This window comes from Tetrao urogallus (assembly GCF_951394365.1).
Source record: "Tetrao urogallus genome assembly, chromosome: 2".
NCBI classification, from domain to species: Eukaryota; Metazoa; Chordata; class Aves; order Galliformes; family Phasianidae; genus Tetrao; species Tetrao urogallus.
Window position 1 is genome coordinate 24,648,107 of NC_136814.1, and position 19,470 is coordinate 24,667,576.

General features: G+C 36.9%; 1 protein-coding gene across 1 annotated transcript in view; it reads left to right on the forward strand.

Moving 5' to 3' along the window:
* PLEKHH2 (pleckstrin homology, MyTH4 and FERM domain containing H2) overlaps positions 1 to 19,451 on the forward strand; it is a gene marked incomplete at both ends in the record, with an annotated part of 47,631 nt that extends 28,180 nt beyond the window's left edge. Inside the window, 15 exons of the mRNA XM_079532929.1 lie at positions 538 to 618; positions 3,418 to 3,597; positions 4,376 to 4,484; positions 6,007 to 6,119; positions 7,519 to 7,698; positions 9,038 to 9,135; positions 9,606 to 9,783; positions 10,764 to 10,919; positions 12,365 to 12,462; positions 12,858 to 12,999; positions 13,740 to 13,885; positions 15,480 to 15,609; positions 16,408 to 16,494; positions 18,073 to 18,210; positions 19,269 to 19,451. Of these exons, the coding sequence (XP_079389055.1) occupies positions 538 to 618; positions 3,418 to 3,597; positions 4,376 to 4,484; positions 6,007 to 6,119; positions 7,519 to 7,698; positions 9,038 to 9,135; positions 9,606 to 9,783; positions 10,764 to 10,919; positions 12,365 to 12,462; positions 12,858 to 12,999; positions 13,740 to 13,885; positions 15,480 to 15,609; positions 16,408 to 16,494; positions 18,073 to 18,210; positions 19,269 to 19,451 (2,019 nt within the window). The remainder of the gene's footprint in view (positions 1 to 537; positions 619 to 3,417; positions 3,598 to 4,375; positions 4,485 to 6,006; positions 6,120 to 7,518; positions 7,699 to 9,037; positions 9,136 to 9,605; positions 9,784 to 10,763; positions 10,920 to 12,364; positions 12,463 to 12,857; positions 13,000 to 13,739; positions 13,886 to 15,479; positions 15,610 to 16,407; positions 16,495 to 18,072; positions 18,211 to 19,268) is intronic.
* Positions 19,452 to 19,470: the final 19 nt, after the last annotated feature.

Consider the following 19,470-nt stretch of genomic DNA (forward strand, 5'->3'; position numbering starts at 1 on the left):
AGCAATGCAGGACTACCAACCCACCTACTTCTGGCTGTTTGAGATTTAGTTTGTTTTTTTTTTCCATCTTTTTAATTCACTAAAAGTTGTTGAGTATTCCATTTGCAATCGAGAGGTATCCTAGTTTAACAGTTAACTTTGACAAATGCCTAAGTTGCAGTAGTTAATTGACCTAACTTATTTCAATAGAGTGCTCATTATTCAGTATTATTCATTGAGAAACGTTATTTCAAGATAATAAGAACACTACATAAAAGGAATATTTCTCTTTTGGTTCTTTCAATTCCTCAGCTTCCATTCCCATAGGTCTGATGAAATGAAAAACTCACTCTTGCTTTACCTGGCTTTGGACCAAGCATCTAGTGCTTTAAATCTTATACCTTTAACAGAGCTATGCATTTTTAATTATTTGTCTAGTAAGGTAGACAGTAATTTGAACTAAGTCATTCATTCCCAATATCAGCAAAGTCCAGAGACTGTGAAATGCAGACTATATTTTTTCTGACTGCGCTTGTACTTAAGGGTCTTTAATTTCAGGTGAAACATGGATACTCCAAAAGAGTTTGGTGCACCCTAGTTGGAAAAACTTTATATTACTTCCGTAATCAAGAAGATAAGGTAGGTCCCTTACTTGTTTCCTCAGCTAAGATCTCCTCAGCTAAAATGGTAAACTAAAGTTTCATTAATATAATATTTGCCTATGTAGCATATTACCACTTTATCTTAATTACCAGACATTCAGACTTTACAGATTCTCAACTGGGAAGGTTTCCATCTAACAGACTGTATTACAGGCACATCCATTGGTCCGCTTCTGCTATGGGACCTGATATACATCCTGTATTTTCTTATCCTTAGCCAAAGGGGGACACTGACTGGCTGACATTTCTGGTCTCCCTGTTCGCTAGCCTTGAGGCTGTCCTTTACTTCTGGAAGCTGAATTCTTAAATATGTTTGCAATCATTCCTTTTATCTTTCCGTTGACTTCTAAATGTTGTTCTTTGCAATATCATTGTGCTTCGCTGCAAGAAAGGCAGAAAAGCCTAGCAGAATGCAGAGTTTGCAGCTGTGCTGACGCACGTCTGAAGTGAGGGGGATTCTTTCCAAATTGCCATCAGGAAAGGAGAAGGAGCTCATGGTCAATAACTGACAGGATGGACAGAAACAGAGGAGGTAGAGAAAAGGAAGATTAATTTCTGAAGCCAATTAAAAGTACTGCTTACAGAAGAAAGAAATGGGATCCAATCAGCTTTAGATTAACCTCACAACCGTAATCTGACTTTTTGACATTGAGTTCTCTACTCATACTTCTCAATGTTGTCAATCCCTAAGATTTGCTGTCATAATTACCTGCTGAGTCAGGACAAAAGAGACTTCCCAGTCATAGTGGCATAGCCATAATCTCCCTGAGGTTATGAATATTTTATTTGTACCATTACTACCTAGATCTATCAGAAAGACTGCTGGCACTTGACAAAAGGTCAATGCTCCACTGGGCTGACAAAATTCCTAACAGAATTCAAAAAATACAGAAAATCGAATTTGTTATTTCTGATCTATCCAAATATTCATGCTGTACCCAGTAATTAGTAGTATCATAAAACGAGCTATCCCTTTTTATCCTTTCTACTAAAGCTTATTCTGTATAAATAAGATAGCAGTAAACATCCATCAGAAAATATTTTTTAATTACCATGTAAAAGTGGTAATACAGGGTTAGGGAATCAAATGACTAGAGTATTGATCTGTAGCTCATCTTACAGAGATTTTTTTTTTTATAATATTTTTCTTTTATGAAGAAATCTCTGCTGATTTTGCTCATTGGTACTTTTGAGGATTTTGATTCTTTAGCAAACTCTTGGCTAAAAAGTTTGCTGGCTTCATGTTAGTATGTGCCTCACTTTGGTTTTGCTGCCTCTTTAAAAGCAAAATTGAAACTAATTCACTAGCTTGTAATAGAACAAGAATTTAGCTTTTGTAAGCAGAATGTTTTTTAAAATATTATGTATGAAAAGTTTCCCAGACCTACTTCATTTCTAATGTTGAGCAATTCGCTAATTAGAAACATATTTATTGTAGCTGAATGTGAGCGTGCAGAAAAAAAATTACACAATCTGCAGTATTTAATATGGTAATGGTGCCCTTTTAAATGGCCTCCTTTCCAAATGAAATTCAAATATAAAAATCAGCCAACTGCATTTTAGTTAAAGCTAGTGAATAAACCATTCTTGACCACTTGTATGTGAAACGGCATCTCACGATTCTACCTCGTTCATAAAGTTGCATGCATACAAAGCACCAAAGAGAACAAAGATCACACCATGCATCTTCAGTCACTGCTAATGAGAGCAGTTTAATGATCCACAACTAGGTGATGTTCTCTTCAAAGTAACTAGATTAACTGCTTACTCTATCAAATCACTATTCATGAAACCCACTTGAGATTGAATCAAGCTCACCAGCCACTCTCCAAGAGTACATGTGCATTTTCTAAGCATATTGTTAACAACCTGAGTCAACCTCATCTGCTTTGCATTTTAATTTACGACTACTCCAGGCTCACATGGAACGTGTCACAGATAAGATGCCCAGCCATTATTTTACCAAAGGGAAATGTCTCTTTCTTTGCAACAAATCACAAAACGTTACTAAACAATACAGAAACAATAATCAAGGCTCCTTCTCTATAACATTAAATACCAGATTCTTCTGAACATCACGATGTCTGAACAGCTAGAGAAAGAGCAGTGGTGCAAGAGAAAGGGAGGAAACTTTGCGTAAAATCATCAGTAAGGACTGTCAGCCTCTGCCAGTCCTGTCACCTGCTTGTGAAGATGCTTTTGTGTTTGTCATGGCTTCCTGCTGCTGCTAAGTATGAAATAATTACTTGTAGGAAAATTTCCTTTTGAACAACTTTTTATATAACTATATATACAACTAACTTTGGTCTATCAGACTGAAGAGTGAAACAAACTAGGAAAGTCTGTCACACAAAATATTTACCTTTTGATTTTATAGTATGAATAGAACAGGTACTTCAACGCTATGCTGCTGTCCTTTGAAATGACAAAGCTATAATTAAGGTTCTAGGCTTTACCCACGGAATTTTTACTTGGAAGCAGTTCTGGAAACTCTGAAAACCTCCTTCTCTTGCCCTAACAGACATTTATTACTTTAACTAGATACAGAGGCAGACCTGGAAATGAATTTAAAAACTTCTCAATTTCAGACTTTGGCACACATCATCCAGTTTCTGTTGTCTGCACCAGCTTATTTATCTGGCATTACTTGGCTGAAGTGAAAAAGAAATAAATGAACACTAATGGTAGTCATGTTTGGGTTGGTTTTTTTTCTGCTTGTGGAATATGTACTGAAGCAAACATTTGCTTTCTAACCACTTCTAATATTGACTTTTAGTTTCCTCTTGGTCAAATCAAGCTTTTTGAGGGTAAGGTTGAAGAAGTCGATAGATCCTGTGACTCCGATGAAGATTATGAAGCTAGCGGTCGTAGTTTGTTATCAACACATTACACTGTTGTTATCCACCCTAAAGATCAAGGACCCACTTACCTTCTTATAGGATCCAAACATGAGAAGGTAATGACATGACTTTTCTATTACATTTCAGTAACTTGCCTATGACTGTGATGCTGTGATATGAACAATTCCTAAAGAGGAGGGGGAAACGGATCCACAGTACACAAGTTTGTCTCTAAAGTGCTGCTTGAGACAACCCAAATGCGCAGGCTTGCCTTCATAAAGTGATGGGTGCAGAATACCAAATATGCCGTAAATGGAGAATTTCGCTCACATTGCACTAAACAGTGAACAGACTTTAGTAAATCTTCCTGAGAAGTTCTGGGATACTGGGTTACCCATTTTCACTGTTTGGACTGCGGTAAGAGAAGTGAGAGATACAATTAAAAACACTGTTACTGCTGCATCATTTTTAAGTAGTCCTATAGATCTCTGTTTTTTGACCTAACTCCCTGCATTAGAAGGATCTGGCAGTGATAAGAAGGCACTTCAAATTTTTATCTTTCTGATGGGGAAAGAAAGAACAAGCATGATTTCTGAGGGTAAAAGGATTCAGAACGCAGCTCTGTCCAATTCTCTGTACTTCATACTTGCAACATAGAGTGGCCACGAGTGCAACTGTTAAAGGAAGGCCAACTCCTTGGGACTTCAAAAGGAGAGTATGGCAACATTCAAAGCTGAGAGCAAAATCTTCATGAAAAAGCTCCTTCCAACAAAGCTTCAAAGTGGATTCAATTTCTGACTTAATTCCTGTGAAACTTCATGTGCATTTTCTTTTAACGCTCTTAAAAATCTGGTGGAACAAATGAGTGAGTTGCTGCATGTTTTTCTACCTTAGGACACATGGCTTTATCATCTGACAGTTGCAGCTGGAAGTACCAGTGTAAATGTCGGGTCTGAGTTTGAACAACTTATCTGCAAATTATTAAATGTGGAAGGTGATACCAGTAAGTTTATCTTTGTTTCACACACTCATCTTGTAATACTTAACAATGAAAAAATACTAAAGCATTTAGAAATTATTATACTAAGAATGTTTTGTTGGTTTTTTTTTTTTTGTGTTTTTTTTTTTTTTTGTGTGTGTGTTTTACTTTTTTAATGAAAACTATACAAATAATAGTTTTAGACATACTTCTAGGAACTTTGAATGAACACTTATTTATAGTGCCCGATTTCTTTGGTCTACACAAAGCAGGTCAGTTAACTTTTTTCCTCAGCTTACTTTTGTGCTACCTTTCTTTCCTATGCCAGCAGAACCACCCGGTCTGTGAAACAGGACCACTGACACTGACCTGCCCTGTAGAACATTTTGAAGAGAAGCTGTGGGGCTTCTGTTATGGGAATCTGTTATCTAAAATGCCATTAATAAAATCAGTAACAGAACTATGCCTATGCAAGAAAAAAATATATATAACTACCAAGGCCTTTTTTCTATAAATGACTGAAACTGTTGGGAATGGAATTTCTACTTCAGGTCAAAATTTAGTACAGTATTTGCAGAACAGATGATAATAATATAGAAAATTTAACAGGTGCTCAACTCCCACTTTGATACAGTTGGGGTTTTGAACACTACTAGGAATTTTGAAACTGCATTTCAAAATGCTGATCTCTTGTGCTACACGAAAATCATGCTTTCTAAAAGAAGAGCATAGACCTCATTACAGAGTTTTCTTTAAATATATGTAATATGCAGTCTTATTTATGGAAGTTTCAGAATTCACACTTTCGGCCTACTCCATCTAGCTAGGGCAACTGTTTCATTTCTGAACACAGAAGTCTGTTCCATGGGGAATAGCCTTCAATATGCCTGTGCTAGGAGCAAAGTTCCAGCATCTTCTTAGCATCTCTGGGGGCAGTTCACACTGCTGTTACGCTAATTCCTAAATGCGTGGCTATCTGCCACATCCTGAGCTGCTGTGGATAAAGTAGCAACTCCAAAGGGAAAACAGTGCTAACATTCATCGGCAGAAGCAGAACGTCACCACTCTGCTTCAGATTTTAAAAGCAGTGCATAATATTTCCTTGTGCTTGTTGGATCTGCGAGTTGGCTTTCAAATTCTGGCTGTTCAAGCAGAAGTCACAGACAGATTCACATTCTATGCCACCAGATTTAGGATTCGTCTCATAAACTCCTACTCAAACAATTATTTTCACACTAAATCTCTGCTCTTGAGAACTTTCATGATTCTGTATAGTCTCACAGTTTGCAGCAGAAGCCAGCAAATCCACACACTCCTTACTGCTATTTGAGATACAGCTACTAAAATTTAGAAGCCAGGTCCTATTACCAGCTTAAGGTGAAGCAATGAAACTGATTTAATATCTTAAGAGGTTCACCTCGCTGAGACTCTTTGGCCCCTCTGTGTAGAAAAGAACAAAGCGAGTGTATGCAGGGAGAGGGAGATGACTAAAAAACTGAAGTTTCCATACTGAATTAATTGCAGAAAACATAATTTATCTGTTTAGCTTCTCAGATTTGGAGACATCCTACCCTTTGCCACAGCAAAGAAGGAATTACTTGCCCTCTTACAACTTTGCCATCAGAAGCCTTACAAACTGAAGCCATTAAATTATTTAAGGTAAAAACACGTTTTTATTTACAAGGTTGCTTCGGTTTGTTTCCTGAAATTTTTCATATGCCCATAAGATATTGGATGTTTCCCTGTGAAAGACCAGATTTGTGTCTGGGAACTACGAGAAAGAGTGTGCTGCAATTCCGTTAACCTTCTTTGTCCTCTCTCCTGCCCTTACTTGGGTAAATCACCTCTAAAAATTAACTTATGGCCCAGCTGCAAGTGAAGTATATTCCAGAAACAAAATGAATTATTGCTGTTCTGTATAATGTCAAATAAATCATAGATTGGAAGACGCGGTGCTTGGATAAATGAACTTTCTCCACAGAGCTTACAGTCTAAAGACCAAATTCCTTGCAGCATGAACTTTCTTAAGAATTTTGATGTAATGTTAGGATCCAGAAAGGAATTCAAGACAAGTACCACATGTTAAGTCACAGCCATTTGTAAGCAAGCTTTCCAGCTTGTCAGAAGTGCCTGAAGAACATAAGAGTACACCCATTCTATTTTCTGCAGTCTTGCAGTGTGAAAATTTAAAGGGAATGTACTTCCCTAATAAAAAGAAATTGATATCTATTTGGCAATCACTTTCTGAAACATATTTCAGACCTACATCAAATAAGAGGTGATATGTACAGCCTTCATTAAAAGCTTTTCTAAAAATCAGCTTAAAAGTCAAGCGAGGAACTGATTTAGAAACAGAAAATTATGTTTTTCTACTGCTGATAAAGTAAGTCCTGTGCATCCACGTATTTGCAGATAGACTAGAAACAGATTATTCTTCCATTCATTCCTTGCATTTTGCTTGTATACTTTGAAAATTCTTCCTCAAGGAACTGTTCAACTAAGTGAATGTAGTTATGACCACAAGAACTGTAATATAGACTAAATGGAGTAAGTGATAACATAAGTTTTCTTATAAACGATTAACGCCTGACTTTCCTAAGACAGAAGAGGTGGTGAGAAGTTTATATGAACCCACAGCAAAAATAGCAGTGAAAGCTAAGAAGTAAAACAAATGGCTCTGAGTCCTGGTTCTCTAATTTGTGGAAATTCATCTCCCCGTGTTGTTCTCAGTCTTTGCACAACTGTTTTACACTGCGCGCAGCCCACCCTGCATTTTAAAGTCCTGCACAGGGGTAAGCTGTGTTCATGCAACACGTCCTTAAACTTCCCTGTCGCCACAGCTGTTGCAACACCTACCAGCATACACTCCATTTTTTTAAGTGTTGCTTTTATCCTCTAGAAAAACTATAGCTTTTCATCCATTCCGGTCCCCTTTTTCACCTCTTTTACTGGCTATCTGTGACTTCAATTATAGCACATTTTTGTTACGCAGAATGTCAGCAGGATTGGTTGGAGCCTTCTGTATGTAAACTCACTTGCTTAACTGTTTCATTTCTAGACCTGCCAGTTATTTATAAATGCTGCAGTTGACTCTCCTGCCATTGACTACCACGTATCTTTGGCCCAAAGTGCTTTGCAGATCTGCCTCACACATCCTGAACTTCAAAATGAGATCTGTTGCCAGCTCATTAAACAGACCAGACGTCGACATCCACAAAACCAGGCAGGACCAATACAGGTATTTCAACAGCAGTGAAGAAATTACACAGTATGTTTGGAATGGTAAAGGGGCTCCGCACTTCTGTAGCATCTGCATAAAATCATATAAAATCCTGAACTATCGTATTACTGCTGTATCTTCAACAAAGCTCACGTTATGCTCCATGAAAGTACTTGCACCTGATGACAGGGTATATCTCTGCCCTATTTTTAATGGTTCAGCATACAGTGTTGGCTATCATCAAGCATTAAGACAACACGTGGAACCTAATTCTCTTTTACTGCATGTTTCCTTTCATTGGTGCTGCCTCAGGAATTTTGGTGCGTGAAGCCAGATGTCTGCATAGCATAATAATATGCTGAGGAATCTCAGTTGTGTTCAGTTTTTCTGACAGATGTCACCTCCTACTTTCTCATGCTGTCCTCAATGCATTCTGCATGCTAGATTATGAATATATATTTAAAATTCCCCACCTTAGTCCCCTGCCAGTTATTCACCAATATCTAAACATGTATCAACTAACTGAAATTGAAAGGAAAAGCAATAATTAGAACGCATGTAGAACTTGCAGACCCAGGATAGGGCGCATGACAGTCATACCTACAGAACTAGGAAATGAATCTGAAGATGAAAAAGGAAATAATCACTTCAAGGCTTTTGTAATAAACATGTTTTTCTCCTGACTGATCATAGAAAGCAGCACATGACTAGCAGGCACACCTATTTTCTAGAAAAGGCCCATATTTGGAATATGGACAGTATGTGTGCATCACTAAGACATCCACAAAGGTTTTACAGAACACATAGCATGTTCATGTTAGCTGATGCTGGCTGATGAAATTCAATAATGCATTTTTTAATATAAATTTTACATAAATAAATCTTTGATATTTCCAAGCACTGGTGAGGCCATCCCTCCAATACAGATAAATAAATTATTGCCATCATAATTATATGGTATGATATTTAGGGTTAACCTGTTTGGTAGAACATTTGTAGCCTCACATATTTTTTAAGGTCTTAAATTATTAACTCAGTGCTTGGCATTGTAGCCTTAGAACTCATTTTTCCTGCGGTTTGCTTTTTGTACAAACTGATTTGCCTTCACATTTCCAGCCTTAAAAGTAACATGTTGTACACAAATAAAAGCAAACAGAGCGTTTTGGACTTCCAATGAGGCGACATTCAGCTAATTTACTCAGCTTTTTCTCTGTTTTGTTTTGTTTTTTTTTTCCTTCCTATTTACAGTTGTGTGATATTTGCCTTGGCACAGTAAGCTACACTGTTGGCCAAGAGCCAAACAGGAAGTTTTACTTTGTAAGATGTTTAAAACAGTGAATGTCTTCCTTTTGTCCAGGGCTTGCAGCTCTTGGCTCTCTGCGTTGGACTATTTCTGCCCCAGCACCCATTCCTTTGGCTTCTTAAGCTTCATTTAAAGAAGAATGCAGATTCCAGGTATGCCTGAGTATTATTAGCCTGCTGGTCTACTAGTCTTCTTTAAGTACCTTATTTCCAATCTGTCATTTGATATATACATATGTTTTATCTTCTGACATTCATTTTATAATAAATTTGAGTAGAATTCTGTTCCAGTACTAACAGGTAGCAAGTGTTCTTTCTATGCATCAACTGGAAAAGCTCCTTTGTTTTGAAAAATATTTTGCAATGGAATCCTGACTGCAGGTTGCTAAAGCACAAAAGCTCAAATCTGTGGCAGTTACACAAAATGCTCTGAGCCACGTTCATCTTTTACACAATTCTGTTCATCTCTTTCACTCTCCTTGAAATTCCCTGGGGAAAAATGCTGGAAATCCTACTGCAAAACCTGAATGCTCCTCCCATCTCACATCTCTAGAGAGATCTACTCAGTTTATTGTCCTTTCAGCCAGTTCCCAAGAATTTCCTCATTTCTTTTTCTGCCACAGAACTGAATTTGGGAAATACGCAATATATTGCCAGCGATGTGTAGAACGTACGCAGCAGAACGGAGACCGAGAAGCCAGGCCTTCCAGAATGGAAATCCTTTCAACTCTTCTAAGAAACCCTTACCACCATTCACTCCCCTTTAGTATTCCAGTTCATTTCATGAATGGCATTTACCAGGTAAATCTAGGAAACCAGAAAATCTAGGCTCTCCCAACCCTGTGCTATTGGCTTACATGCGAAGCATATCAGAAATAGAGCTTTAAGTGTTAAGGTAAATACATTTCAAGTTTCATCCTGAGCCAGTACTAACACAGGGTACAAGGCACAAGGTATTTGAGTCAGGTTTGATCAATGAAGAGTAACTGTTCAAGACTGAATCCTTAAAAGAAATTAAAATATTAAAAACACTTAAAAATGAGACATCTTAAAGTTCCATTGCTTATTTGACCTCACAACTGGATGAATGAATTCAACTTAAGAGAAGGGTATTAAATTCCTCTCACCAGATACCTTAAAAGTTAAATACCTCACAGAAAGCACAAAAATGCAGCTGTAACTCCCATCAGCAGTCATGAAGGATAACCCTATTTGTTACAGAAAACACAGTTTCATTCTTAATCCTTTCGGGAATTCATCAGTCAAAGCCTGTAAGAAAGCTTTCCCTGGGCTTCCATGCATGCTGATGCAAGTCTCTTTTTTTTTTTTTAAACAACTCAGAAGATTACAAAATGGTGACTTTTTATATTAAGTCAAAACTATACTGAATAATGTCTATTTCAGGCAACAGCAAAACAAACAGTTTTTCTTTTTCCCTTCTAAAAGTTTCTTGCTGCATGGCCAGTAAAAGAGAAAAATCAACGTGTATTTAAACCACTCTAAAAAGTTTCCAGACTGAAGTTTGGAGGAAAAAAAAAAGGAATAATTGCTTGTTATTTATTTATACATTGCTCAAAAATACCTACCCTAAAGGGCTACGAAAACTGGAAATAAATGAATCATATCAATGGGCTCAGTTAATGACCAATTTGTACTTTTCAATGACACTAAGTTATTCAAAGGGAATGGAATGGGTCTCATGTTCTAGAGGTATTCCCATCTTTCAGAATCTTTGCTTTTTTAATGTTTGGTAGTAAAATAGATTTGGGTTGCCTTTCTAGGTTGTTGGGTTTGATGCCTCTACCACAGTGGACGAATTTCTGAACACCCTGAACCAGGATACAGGAATGAGGAAGCCAGCTCAGTCAGGATTTGCACTCTTCTCTGATGATCCCTCTGGCAAAGATATAGAGCACTGTCTACAAGGAAACATCAAGGTAAACAAAGTCTTTAATGAGCTCATATTTAACAGCAAAATCATTTTACAGAGCTTGCTTCAGACAGTGAAGGAGAATATTTTTCAGGCTGAAAGCTCTTTTTTTTTTCCCTCCAGTGATGTAAAATGAAAGATGAAAAACTACATTTTGAATTATTGAAATTCATTCAGTGAACTGTATTTAAAAGCACTCTCTGAGAGACTGATATTAATCATGGAAGTAAAAGCTGGATTACAAAAGAGAAAATAAGTTGTAACTAATTACTTTCCTTTAAAACTAAAAATCAATTGATACCCAACGTGTACTTAGAGATGCCAGTTACCATTCCTGATAGATCCCCAAAAGATGAACGTTTGAGGTCCAAAAAGTCACCGACACTGGGATAGGGATCCTCAGAAGTTGTTATTAAAAAGAAGAAGAAAATAGAAAAAAGAACGGGTTCCCTATTTAAGTACAGAATAATTAGCTTTCAGTCTTGGAAATTTCCAATGTTTGGCTTATCATCATACTGGATCTTAGTTCCTTCTATTACTAGTAATAAAATCTTTGTAGTCAAGGTTGGCAAAATGCACTATCATCTATGTATTAGAAAAGGTATTATTATTATTATGTGTTATTACGTACTTTTCAAGCCTTTTAGCAGCTAATTAATAATGGATTTTTTTGTGCTTCTATTCAGTAGTTTTTTGTACCCTCTGTTCAATGTTCACAAGCTGCATTTCAAGATACAAGGAAAGGTATAGGCCAGGACCTAATGACAAACAAGTAGTCAGCTGATCAGCTCTACTTCCCAGCCAGAATAATTACCAAATACAAAGCAAAATGTACTTTAAAAAGTACTTTTTCCTTGATAAAAATGATTTTACAAGCTGATCACATCACTGCTCCCCAAAAGGTTCATCTATGAAGGAATGGTACCATGAAGTCCAGCAGGACTCATTGGTCCTCTATTCTGCCTCCTCCCCATCTGGCCACATCCACCAGCTGTCAGGCACCACTCTGCTTGCATGTCATATCAAACTTCATATAAACATTACAAGAAACAGTTAATAGAAAGCACCTGAAAAGCTTCATGCAGCAGAAAGGCAAGGCAGACATCAAAGGCACTTGATTAATTAATTAACAACTCACTTTGTACAGTTAAACACTCATTGGCTTCCGCTAAATCAGCTAACTGGTCTTTCCATACACGTGTGGTGTGGTTTGTTTCCAAAGGTTTGCTTTGTGGGTGTTGCCAGATAAGCAAACAAACAAAAATCCCTAATTATGAAATGTTCCAACTAAGAATAGCTCATAAAGTTACCTGTCAGTTTAAAAACTTAATGTACACGTGTTTCTGATATGAAATAGGTAAATGATACTAAAATATGTAGACAGTTTTTATTCACAGGTACTTTGAAAGGTGAATACATACAAAAGTCACTTTCTTATTGACTCCCTTCTAGATCTGTGACATTATTTCAAAATGGGAGCAAGCCTCTAAAGAGCAACATCCTGGGAAATGTGAAGGCACAAGGACCGTCCGCCTAACTTACAAAAGCAGGTTTGTGTAGCAATTATAACATCCCTGCCTTGTCTCAGGAACTATTATATATATTTCTAATTTTTGTGGTTTCTTCACCTGAAAAATAGTGGCTGACTCAAAGCTTGCAACAAAAATAGTAAATGGGCGTAACTACAGCAATTTTAAATATATACATAGGGTTGTGTTTTGTTTTGTTTTAAACCTCATCAAAGGTGATCACAGCTGCTAAAAAGATACAGGCAAAATTGAATTCTGAAGACTGAAATTAAGTATTTGCCCACTGGTTTAAATGTTTTCTATTTATGTGTTTTGACACTGACATAAGCATTTCACATTCAGAGCATATACTACTAATCCTCAGGGCTAAGACTGTTCCCAATCTAATTTATTTAATAACTTTGTCTTTTCTGCAGGCTTTATTTTTCAGTTCAAGTCCACGGAGAGACAGACAGGGAGAAGCTGCTGCTAGTCTATCAGACAAATGATCAAATAGTCAATGGGCTCTTCCCCGTAAACAAAGAACTAGCAATGGAACTGTCTGCTCTTCTAGCTCAGGTAATCCTTGTGCATTCATTCATTTCTGTAGATGGAAGCCTTAAATTAAGGAATGGTTCAGAGTTGCTTGACAGTCAAGTGAGCTTCACCTTTCACACATGATAGTGCAAGAAACAGGCTGGGCTGCAAGCTTGGTGTGATGTTAACTTCTGTACTAAAGTGGCAATGCTCTACTGCACGCACTGCTGTTGGCACCAGTAAGGATAAAAATTCCTTTACCTCCTATACAGTAAGGCCCGCTTTGATTGAATATCATACAGTAACATAGCATTTGTTCATTTGCTAGTCTTTAAACAATTTCTGCAAGTTAACATAACAGGGTAACAACTGTTAGTGAAAGCCTACACTTCTTTTGTTAGATGTGGTTTTGCTACAATCTGTTCCACTTTAAAAAAAGATTAAAAGATTACTGAGAAAGTTATTCAATGGTGTTACTCAAATCTAAACTGGTTTGTGTAGCTGAAAATGTAGCAATCTCAGAGAGAAACCAGATGGTATTATACTCTACATTTGTATGTTTTGTATTTGATATTTATCTTTTTTGCATGGTAAATATCAGATAATCAAAAATAAAATGACTTGCTTGGATTCTGTATCAGCAAATAAAGCACCAGGTGATTACTGACAAACATTTTCATTTTTTACTTGGACAGATGGGAGAAGCTAGCTGATCATAAATACCCAGCTGGAAAGTTACTCTGCAAGAACAATTTTTTTTTCCTTCATGATCTTTTCCTTAGGTAGAGATTGGAGATTTTGAAAGGCCTTTCTCAACGCCAGCAGGGCAGGTCACATCCCAGTCCAAATCCAATCAAACATTAAAACAAGTTTTGGAGAGATTCTACCCTAAGAGATACAGGCTTGGTTGTTCAGAGGAACAGTTAAGGTGAGATGTGTTTTGCTATTCAGATTCACTGAAAGTTCAGCACCAAAATGAGGAGCTTTTTAATTGCCATAAGGTCTCACTTCCTGTTATGCCCTGTTTTCTTAGACCTGCATTTGAAACTCACATTCTTACTGAATTCAAGAACCCATTTCCTTGGCGCATTACAAATCACACGGAGTACCACCATTAAGTCTGCATTCACATAAAAGCTTTAGAACAGACAGATTCCTACACAGTGTTACAAAACCCAGAGATTTTGAAATGTTTATTTCTCTTATTCGGCAACTCTAATTTAAGCCTGAGTGTGAGCTAAAGAACTACTGAAAGTCAATGACATGAGGGGTATATCAGAGTGTTTGCTATTCCAATGTGCAATCTCTTGCAGCCAGTCAGATTGCAGTATGGAAACATAGCCAACTTACTAGCAGTGTATCACCTAATTTTAAATGAATAATTTGCAAGTTATTTCACTCAACACCTATTAAAGTAAATAACAGCAGAAAATTTACTACCCAAAATCAAAGCCTTGCAATTTTGAAGACCGGTACACATTGCAGAAATGTTTTCTTCATTCTTTACTACAGAGTTGAGAGAGTTTAAAGCTATTATACATACAAAGTAACATTATTACATGCCAAGAATTTAACAGGGACATTCAAAAGTTTACAGTTAAAAAAATAGAAAGGTACATGATTAATTTCAAAGAACAAAGTGTAAGAAGCATTAGATCAGACTGACTTGTGGAGGCTAAGTCTGTTCAGCTGTTCAAGTAGTTCCTAAACTACAAATAGACAGAAAGTGGAAGTCTATAGAAGGGAAAGAGTCACTCTATGCCTGTCCCTTTTCTTGTGTTCTTTTGTTAAGGGTGCAGTTAGACTTCATAGACTTCCAGTAAGAGTGAGCTGCAAGTGAAAGATCTCCCCTCTACTATGCATTCTCCTTCTCTTTTAGTGGGCTGGATCTAATAATCTTGTGGCTGCAGGGTGAGTCATTCCTGAAAGTCAGTGTATTGGAAAGGTGTGCCAGGGTGCTTTTGGAGGATGAGTTTTCTATAGGATCATTTTATAGAATCAGCTCACCTTGGAGCCACAAGAGAACAGAGCCAGTGTGAATGCATCATGCATCAGAAGCACCCTGTCTGGCAGCTGAACTCAGACACATTGAAAAGAAAAAAAAAAAAAGTAATGTTAAGCTGCATCATCTTCCACATCTACACTAGCCACAGGTAAAGATAGGTCTAAGCTGGATGGATTTTTGGAATGACAACTGGCATTGCTGTCGAGTACTGATAAAGGCAGATTGATTACCTGTAAAGACATATTAAAATCTGTTCTACACTTTTTTTCCCCCTTACGCTTCCACTGCTACGTCAATATTTAATCACAATGCTGCAGAAACGAGAAGAAACTTTGTCATTCTCACATGTATAAAAACATTATACAATGTTTCCGATTTAATACTGTATAAGCAATAGTTGGTGCATTAACTTAAATTACCATTTTAACACATGGATTTTTTTTTTTTCTCATTAAATTTGTAAGGGTAAGTATTTAAAATCCTTTCAATAGCTGAACTACATATTTCATTTCAACAGACAGCTTTGTCAGCGATTGTCTACAAGATGGATGGCGCTCCGGGGGCACAGCGCCGCAGACTGCGTGCGCATTTATCTCACCATAGCCAGAAAATGGTCGTTCTTTGGTGCTAAGTTGTTTGCAGCAAAAGTAAGAAACTTCATGGAATTTGAGTGGTGTTACTTTGGTGCGATTTGCAGAGCTTTTTAGAACCTCTTGTGTTGGAAATGAGTGTGATGCATGTGCTGATTTAATCTCTTCCCCACTCATTCATTTGTTGTGGTGAAATTAAATAATCACAGCACTAAGTAAAACGTAATACCTTCCCAATAAACTCACTGCTTGTTCTAGGTTATTAATCAAGGTTGTATCTTTTTTCATATCTTAGATGGAAAAAGACTTTGTTTCACACCTTTTTTGCCTGATAACTATTGGAGTATGGAAAAGCCACCATTAACTGGTTATGAAAGCAGAATGTGGCAGAAATCTGAACGTCATTAAGGCCATTTAGAGCACTCCCTTCTGTGCTGGCCTCTCTCTTAAACCACTCACATGTGAATTCTCCTTGTTCAAAGAACAACTGTGCTAAGTACAAGGGTTACTTCTCTCTTATGTCTTATTAGGCAATCCATATATATATATATATATATACACACACACGTGTTTAAATTATTTACCAGCACTCCATTCTTTGCACACACAGGTATGTGCTAGTGAACAAAATGTCAAACTTAAAAGTAAAATTTGCTGATGAGACTGTACCTTTTATTGGATGAAGCACTGAGGGAAGCTTCACAAGTATTAGGCTCAGTTCTTAGCTCTTCCACTGGCCTACTGCATGCCTTTGCTGTTACCTCCCAGTGAAGGGAGCTCTGTGTTAGCTGATCCTTGACAGTGATTTACATAGTATCATTTTGAAGTAGTAATGAAGAACATTTCTTTTTATAGCCTCTAGCAACATCCTCACTTGAGAAGTCCTTCATATGGTTTGCTGTACATGAAGATGGCATAAGCATCCTTGATTACAGCACTATGGTAAGGGACCTTTTTTTTTTTTTTTTTTAAATACTGAGCAGGGAGGGAGATTCAGCAGAACAGTACACAAAAGATGGCATCAGTCTTCCATGCTGTTATCTAGTCTTTGTCTTAAAGCAGAAATTCATTCCTTTCAAAAAGGCTTTAATGTTATCATTAAAGTCGTACTAATAATAGAAATAAGTAATGATTTCTTTGCACAGAATTTATTTTTGTTTATCAGACAGAGTTTTTATATCTTTTAATGAAATGTTAATATTTTAATCGTTCAGATGTCAGGACATCTACAGTTACAGTTCTTAGAATAACATTAATTTTCTTTTCCTGAAGACTTCATTTTCCATTATAATTCATAATGCATTCACTCTGTTGTTACTGTTAAGTGCTGTTACTTAAAAAGATTCTTATTTTCATTGTATTATTTTTGTTTAATAGTAGGTGATATAACCCAGTCTTATTTAATTATGTCATTTTAGGCTCTGATTTTTCTTTGATTTGTGATAAAAGTTTTCACAGAAAATAACTCCTGGTAATCAGCATTAAAAAGGCAGCACCTGAGAAAATCCCTGCTTTGATTTATGTCCTGCAAAGAAATTGAACAGCATGTCGCTATTAGCAAGTACTAATATTAAATATCAGAAAATTAAAATCTCAGATTCCTAATTGTATTGATATGGGCCTTTCCATTATGTTTCTTTGCAGTTAAAAAAAAAAAATAGTAGAACGGAAGATGAGACAGCAAAGAAAGCAAAACTATGCAGTAGCTGTAGAAGTATGAGTAGTACGAGAATGAACGTTGCATGAGACTGAAGAAAGCCCTATAAACACCAGTTTGTCTACCCACAGTGCTACGTACAGGATTCCTGCAGAACACTGCCTGTTTACAATGTAGGCAGTCCCTGCCCTCCATTAAAGAAATGCTCGGTTTCCAGGCAGCATCCTGACTTTCTGCAATAAGTATCAAGGGTATCAGAAACTGTTTTTCATAACTGAAACAGTTATTTCACAGGTGTTGTCTTATGATTAATTTTTGAGTATCTGAGGCATATTAATAGGGGTTTTAACAATAAACCACATGCTAACTGTAGATTTGAAGGCCACTCGTGTGGTGCTGAACACTGAACAGTAAGAGCCCCACTGGGCAAAGAGGAGGAGCTTTGAAGTGCACCCATGTGCCATCAGAGATGAGGGGGAAAAAAGAAAAACAAAACAGAAGTTACATTAATTCGTGTTTCTGTAAACTACATCACTGCACAATAAGAAATCCTGGAGTTAATAACATTAGATGCCAAATACCCTACCATTTAACTTACTGAGACACTATTTCATTTTCGAATGGAATCCCTATGGAGAACTTCTCTAAGTTAGTCAAGAGTTACATAAATTGAATTAGACTCAAGTTGAAAGCTGCTTATAATATCTTTAATCTAGTTAATTTGGAATAGAATTTGGATTCAGAAGAGGGAAACGACAACATTTTGAAAAATCCACATATAATGATGTTTGTAAGACAATAACTTGTCCTGATGTGCTTTTCTTGCATTGACCTGCTTATAGCTTTCGGGTTTCTTTTTTAAGCGATTAACAGCTACATACACATATAAGAGCCTGATGACTTTTGGAGGCTATCAAGATGATTTTATGTTGGTTGTTAATGATGCTCAGACAAAGGACAAAACAACTGAAAAACTGCTTTTCACCATGACAAAACCCAAGGTTGGTATATTACCTGGTATAGTTTTCCACCATCTGCCACTTTTCTACTATTTCTGAAGTGGGTAATCCTTAACCGATGTAAAAGATGAAGCATCTTCTTTATTCCTAGTGTTCTCACACTGACTTTTGGCAGATATCTTTTAGAGGGAGAAATAATTAGTAATATAAGAAGTAACAGCGACAATACTGTGCTTTCATGTCCCTTTAGATAGCATTCCAAACTTTTCATGTAAGGACATGGAAGGCTACTAAGGGCAGTAAGTACATGCAGGACCTAAAAAGTAAACTGGCTGATGGAGCAGCACAGATCATATTTAAGGAGCTGTATTTCCATTCTGGAGTGGAATTGCAGAACACAACATCTGAAAGACCTGTCACTTCTTTAAAATCCTAGAGTATTTCTGACTTCAGTGAAGGAACTTTTCAAAGTTTTTCAGTCCAGATTCTCTCAGTCACTGGTAAGACTGACTGTATTACAACAACAACAACAACAACAACAACCCTATCTTTTGCTGTTATTTTATTTCACAGACGGTTCCAAATATGAATTTCACATATAAAATTGGATAAAATCATGACTCTTCATACAAAAAGGCAGAGTAAAGCATTATTTAAAGCTTCTCTCAGACTGTGCCCTTAGAAGCAAGGTTGGTGGACTGTGAAGGAAAAATAAAGACTTCCCAGAAGTCTTCGTTCCTTTAGTCTACTCTGTATCTTGAGTCCTTGAGTTCTAGGTACCTTCTAGGAAAACTGAGGGAACACATCATGAAAGTTTTTTGTAAGGGCGTCATCTATTGGACTTCAAAACCTCCCAGTTGAGTAAGCCATCTGTTTGAATCATTTAAGACTGAAGAAGACAAAGTCTTCAGCATGATGAGAATAGCGTTACATTATTGGCAAGCTGTGATAGAAGAAAGCTCCCCGTCATTAGCTTGGATGATTGATGAAGTACTTTTCCAGCTGATGGTGATTGTCACTAGCAAGAAAGTTAGCTATTTTTTCAGCAGTCAAAACACATCACTGTATTTTTCAAAGAGATTTGTATGTTCCTGTTATAGATTCTTGAGATCACTCTACTGATTGCCAGCTATATTAACAACTTTCATCAGCAAAAAGGAGCTGCTCATCACCTCTCTGCACCGGCATTACTGACACCTCAAAGTGGACAGAAGCTCAAGGAAATGGAAAGTCAGCCACTTCTCATCAACAACAGACCAACTAAATGCCCAACTTTGTTATGAAAGTGTTACATATTGTCAT